The 6,576-nt window shown below is 39.9% G+C and overlaps 1 protein-coding gene across 1 annotated transcript; it reads right to left on the bottom strand.

Annotated features, from left to right (window-relative positions):
- Window positions 1-4,921: 4,921 nt before the first annotated feature.
- LOC140147521 (uncharacterized) lies at window positions 4,922-5,828 on the bottom strand. Its single transcript, XM_072169303.1, has 2 exons — window positions 5,495-5,828; window positions 4,922-5,295 (listed from the first exon to the last, which is right to left on the bottom strand). Exons 1-2 carry the CDS (start codon window positions 5,826-5,828, stop codon window positions 4,922-4,924), a joined length of 708 nt encoding a protein of 235 aa, XP_072025404.1.
- Window positions 5,829-6,576: the final 748 nt, after the last annotated feature.

The raw sequence follows: 6,576 nt of genomic DNA, 5'->3' as shown, positions 1-6,576 counted from the left end.
ATAGTGTCTATTACCTTCTCTTTGCTCTCTCTTAAATTGGATTCTCTGTGATTCTTCTATCTTCTTCTTTCAAGCATTTAATAGTGTCTGTTTCCTTGCCTTGGCTATGATTGCAGCCTTTACTTTATCAGTCTTACCATCTAGGAAATTCCCCTTCACAATATTTACCTTGAAAACAGTTTTCAATGATATCTTGTCAGTTGTTGCAGCTCTGTTTTGCTTGGAGTCCCACACTGCGAAAACTCGCTCTCCTGAGATATTGTTTTGTGAACAACTCCTTGCTTCTTCGGTCAGCTGTTCTGATGGCAGATTATATTTTCTGCCTGGCAGATGGTCAACTAGCTGTCTCTGCTTTACCTTCATAAAACTACATGTATTAACCACATGATTCCAGATTTATTTCAAGTCTGAAGTCAAATAAATTCTATTTTTCACGGGTAAACTTAAATTTTGTCACGGTTTTGGACTTCAAATGTTTTACAACACTGACACTATGCAAGAATGCTGGGAGCATGCTTGAAGTGTATAGATTTATAATGCAAGATGGCGGACACATATTATATTTATGATATAAAAATAGTAGAATTATCTTCTTTATCCTCTGAATATTTGACCAGACTGAAGTCATCTTCTGCCACTGCATGGCTTTGTATATTTGTGAGATGCATCATGAAATTGCCAATTGGGCCAAAGTTGGACCTGCCCTTGGGGAAGAACAGCTCAGCCCCACTTTCAAGAACATCATTGTACGATGAGTCCCTTCGTAGTTTGGCACTTAAACACAATTTCACAATAACATGCTTGTTCCATTTCTTAAGTAAAATTTTGGGGACTCAGTAAGGCAATAGAGAAAAATTAGTTCGGTAATTCGATCGACCATCGATGCCTGGTCGATCCTTATTATGTATGAAATCAATCATTTGACCATTATCAATAATCTGATAACATAAACATCTTTGCCTGTATTGATATTAAAAAGTATAAATTTAGCATTATTTTTGATAAATTATTCGTTAGTTCAGTAATGACAACCATCAAAGTAGCACCGACGGTCGATCCAAATATCGAACAAATTTTTTTCTGGTGCCTACATTCATGTAACATTGAGCCTATCTTATCCTATTTTATATGATCATATCACATCCCTTTTTATGTGTTCTTTTACATTTCCTTGGAGCTTGCAGTTGTGAAGTTTTTTAGCTGCAGAACACTTGGTATGGACTTGAGTCATCCTTTCCCCTCCCCAGTCCATATACGACCTTTTGAAGAAAGTCAACACTTGAATATTTGTATTATTATATCTCACCTCATCCCATAACAGTGGTGGAACAATACATATTAAAGTTTTACCATATGATGTTGGCAACATCACAAATGTGTCCTGTTTGTTCATAATTGATGTTATTGCCTCTACCTGCTTCAGTTTTAATGTCGCTGGCAACATCACAAATGTGTCCTGTTTGTTCATAATTGATGTTATTGCCTCTACCTGCTTCAGTTTTAATGTCGCTGGCAACATCACAAATGTGTCCTGTTTGTTCATAATTGATGTTATTGCCTCTAACTGCTTCAGTTTTAATGTCGCTGGCAACATCACAAATGTGTCCTGTTTGTTCATAATTGATGTTATTGCCTCTACCTGCTTCAGTTTTAATGTCGCTGGCAACATCACAAATGTGTCCTGTTTGTTCATAATTGATGTTATTGCCTCTACCTGCTTCAGTTTTAATGTCGCTGGCAACATCACAAATGTGTCCTGTTTGTTCATAATTGATGTTATTGCCTCTAACTGCTTCAGTTTTAATGTCGCTGGCAACTTCGGATATTTTATTATAACTTTACCATACAAGTCAAGAACTCTATTGCTTGAAAACTCCATTGTGCAACTGAACCAGCTCAACACTACTGCTTTCAGTTTAAAGTTCTTTTGGTATTATATCAATAAAACAACACCCCTGGTCATAGGATGGGAATATGTCTATTTGTTGGTGTCCTTTCTATTTCATCATATTGAAAAGTCTTTGAAATACCTACATTAAGGATAGGAATGTTGGGTATTATATTATCACCTAGTTGCTGCACAATGATGCAACATCCCTATGTATTCAAAGAACAGGTAGACTGCTTGCTGAACAGACTTAGCTTTCAGCATCATCCTTTCCATAATAACAAACTGCTGCTCAGGGTGCACTCTTTCTCCCATTAGAAAGACAAAAGGCTGAGTGTGGCTAATGCTGCTCCAATCAAGAAGTGCCCCCTTCCTCTAATTTATAAACTTCTGTTTGATTTTCACTAAACACTGCTAAATGGCATTGATAGAGATCTGTAGGCTATTATCATACTGGAATCTTCAGGTGGGTTTGCCCTAACTCTGACCTGTAGTTCTGAATTAAGAGTAAAAGTTTGGGTAATATCCACCCAATCTTGCCACTGTACTATAGAATTGTAAATGAAGGTCTGAAATGGATGTGCGTGTCCAATCTTCATATGTCTGAAATTGAAGAAAAACAAATTACTAAATCCATGAAGTACTTATACCAATGTTAGGGATAATCACCCTTGGTGCCATTAAACCTATTCCAGCAGGTTTCGCAGGTTTTTGCCGCAGGTGGAAAAACTGTGGTTTTAACCGTGATTTTAACCGCTAAACTATATGGCTCCTTCCCTTCTGGGTGATTTCAAAAACTTTTTGATACCCCCTCGTATTCATAATCCATGTTTAAAACTTTGAAATGTAGACACAAGTTTGAATGAGTTTGAAGTACCGTACCACGGTAGTAGATGAGTTTAAAGTACATGAAAAAAAGGATGTGATATAGTTTAATATTTTTGTCTCAACAGTTGTGTCTTACTTGTCTTCTTACTCCTGCTAAATTTAGGCAGCTTCCTGCAACTTGGGAAATACCAGTTTTTTTTAGGTGGTACTCAGATGCGCAGACATCCCATGTGGAACATTTTGATTGGACAGTCCTTGTTAATGCATTCCACAAGCTCATCAATGGAGGGTTGCTCACAATAGCACCATATGCATATACTCTTGTTTTCATCATGGGTAGGCCTGTTGCTTGCGACATTGTCTGACGCTTGCTCGTCAACAATATAATTCTAGTTAAATTCTAGGCGTGGTGTAAGTCATTTGCCTACAAGCTCTGGTAGAATGGAGTTTTTAAACACATCCATTATCTTCTGTAGATGCTTGGTTGTATGCTGCTCTTGGCTGAAGACTGTCAACCCTGACAGTATGCATATACTCTTGTTTTCATCATGGGTAGGCCTGTTGCTTGCGACATTGTCTGACGCTTGCTCGTCAACAATATAATTCTAGTTAAATTCTAGGCGTGGTGTAAGTCATTTGCCTACAAGCTCTGGTAGAATGGAGTTTTTAAACACATCCATTATCTTCTGTAGATGCTTGGTTGTATGCTGCTCTTGGCTGAAGACTGTCAACTCTGAGTCCATTTAATAATGGGGTTCAGACTATGAAATGGCAGTATGGTTTTCTTCCTGTGTAAATAAGAGCTAATAAAGTGACAAAAAGCAGAAAACTGTTAAATATCTTAGGTGAACATTGGAACTGTGTCGAGCAAGCTTGAGAGTCAGCTTCTGACGATCCTTTAATTCTTTGACGACCTGTTTGAGGTTGTCTTTGGCGCTGGCTATATGTAGGGCATCCATATTTCTGATAGCAGACAAAGCGAGGGACAAAACTTTCTCGCTGTGGTTGAACTGCTGCTTATTTCCCTCATGCTTAAAAGTTGCAGGTTCAATGAGACATTGTTTTTTGCATGCAGATTCAACACGGGAATCGAAAGAGTTCTTCAGTGATTGAATAGCCTCCAAAATTTGGTTCCCATTATCAACAGGTAGAGTGACGGGTTGGTCAGGTAGTTGCTGATCTGCTAGAGGATCACGCTTGTCTATGTCGGACATTATTATTATTTTTTTTTTTAAATTAAAAGTCAGCACTTGAATATTTGTATTATTATATCTCACCTCATCCCATTAACAGTGGTGGAACAATACATATTAAAGTTTTACCATGATGTTGGCAACATCACAAATGTGCCTTGTTCGTTACTGATGTGATTGCCTCTACCTGTTTCAATTTCAATGTTGCTGGCAATTTGGGATATTTAATTCTAACTTTAGCATACAAGTCAATAACTCTATTGCTTGAAATCATATAAACTGGTCCCAAAAAGTAACTTACCAGGTAAGAAATTCGTCTGTCAAGTTCAAACGACAAATCGTATTATACTGAATAGCATATGAGTGGAAGCGGTGTACATTTACGCGGAGTTTGACACCTCATTTGTCGCAAACAGATCAAAACTTTTGAAGTTATGCTCATTTGAACAAGCCTACTATCAAATTTGAAAGTTGCAGGTCCGCCCCAATGAATTCACACAATAAACAGACACATGAAAGGATGTTCAGAACTTTTATTCTTTGTCAACTCACACTTTCCTGCTCAAACCTTCCTCACATGAACCATCTTAACAGTCTTCAATACCTGGTGTGTCCACCATCTGCATCAATGACAGCCAAACACCGGCGACGCATGCTGTTGATCAATCTGTCGATCCTGACCTGTTCAATTGCCGCCCACTCTCTCCTCAGTATCCGCTCTAGGCCGACCAAAGTTGTTGTTGGCTTGATGCGTTTGTTCACGCCGGGTACTTCAGATGGGACCAAAGATGTTCCAGTGGATTGAGATCTGGGGACTTTGAAGGCCACACAAGACGTTGAATTCCTTGGTTGTTCAGAAACTGGTTGGTTACCCGCGCTCGATGGGGTGTTGCATTGTCGTCCATTAGCACGAAGTTCGCACCGACCGCTGCTTGGTATGGGACGACATGTGGTCTGACAATGTCATTCACGCATCGATCCGCATTCAGTCCACCACGAAGCGATCACCAAATCAGTCTTCCGTGACTTCCGATACCGCCCAGATCATCAGGCTCCCTCCTCCCATCGCTTCCGCTTGTTGTATCCCCTCTTCTCCGATATCCTCATTGACCCTTCTCCAAACTCTTCGTCTCCCATCTAACCAGCGTAAACATACACGACATTCATCGGTAAACAGGACGTTGGACCAGCGACGACGACTCCACCATCGATGTCTCCTTGCAAAAGCTTCCCGGTCTCTACGATGTCTCGGTAGTAATCCTGGCCTCTTCCGAAGTTTACGAGAACGCATACCATAGGCGCGGATCCTGTTCCTGATGGTCTGGTAACAGATCTGTCCTGGTCGCTGTCCTCGTCTCCTGTGTAGTCTTTGGCGTATCTCTCGAGCTGCAAGACATTAAAAGAGAAAGAAATCATTAAGTAAAATGATCACAAAACTTTTCTTAACTGTCAGGTTTCAAGAAAAAAATGGGATTAATCAAACATGAACTGCAACACATTGCAAAGAGCATAAAACAAATAACCAAGCAAAACATTGTTTGTGAAGAAAAAGCCGGGATGATAATCAAACAAAATCTACACTCACCTGTCATGGTTCTCTTGGCTTCAACCTTGTTTAGGATTGATGCATCCTGGTTGGCTGACGTAACTCGTGGTCTGCCACTTCTTTCAAGATCTTTCAGACTACCACCAGGCTGTTGACGTCTGTCCCGCCACTTTCGAACAACACTCCTAGCCACGTTCAGCGTTCGTGCAGTTTCTGACACCCTCTGACCGGCCTCTAACATTCCATTTAAAAGCCATCTCTGATTTTCACTTAATTTAGGCATATTGCTTGGTCTTGTCAGGTCTTGAACCAACGACCACATGAACGCAATACTCTGGACACACCCAAGGTCCCCTAAATCCCTGGTCATCATATTGATTCTTTCATTCGACTTAATTTCTTCAGATGATTGAATAAGGACAATTGTCATTGAACTTTGATCATTCTTCATCCTCACAAGAAACAATAGGAAAGTTAGTCATGCAAAGAAGAAGAGGAGAGCACTGATTACACCTGTATACTGCCAACCATCTCAAGTGGTATGAGTGCAACTTTCATTCCAGTGGATAGGTTCGGTTAAATAAGCATAACTTCAAAAATACTCATCCGTTTGCAACAAATGAGGTGTCAAAATTTGCGTAAATTAACACTGCTTCCACTCATATCCCATTTAGTGTAACACAATTTGTCGTTTGAATTTGACAGACAAATTTCTTACCTGGTAAGTTTCTTTTTTGGAGCAGTTTATTAAGTTTTACCATATGATGTTGGCAACATCACAAATGTGCCTTGTTGGTTCTGTAGCGGGTTGGGGGTCTGGGTCACTGGTGATGTGGGCCGTCCCAGGCCAGAACCAGGACAATGCTCTTGGAGACACAGAAACAGAGGAACAAAACGTTAAATACTTTCAATCAATCTTGTGGTTTATTTGACCCCGCATTCAGTACATCTATTCTCTCTCTACACCTCTTCACCCTGCCTCCTTTTACCAACAACCTCTATCCTACCTCCTTCCCTTTCTATAACCCTCATACAAATCCCTAGTTGTCTGTAGTCAAACTGTAATCCTAATCAAACTGTACTCGTAAGCAATACCATCTGTACTCAAAATGTAATCCTAA

Source organism: Amphiura filiformis, chromosome 3 (assembly GCF_039555335.1).
Source record: "Amphiura filiformis chromosome 3, Afil_fr2py, whole genome shotgun sequence".
Taxonomy (NCBI): domain Eukaryota; kingdom Metazoa; phylum Echinodermata; class Ophiuroidea; order Amphilepidida; family Amphiuridae; genus Amphiura; species Amphiura filiformis.
This window is presented reverse-complemented; position numbering and strand designations above follow the sequence as displayed.

What these genes read in the sequence shown, in the direction of transcription:
- LOC140147521 (XM_072169303.1), bottom strand. Translation starts at nt 5,828, where the DNA reads ATGATGACCAGGGATTTAGGGGACCTTGGGTGTGTCCAGAGTATTGCG. An exon ending in AGCCAAGAGAACCATGACAG is followed by an intron (nt 5,296 to 5,494) that starts GTGAGTGTAGAT and finishes AATGTCTTGCAG; the next exon opens with CTCGAGAGATACGCCAAAGA.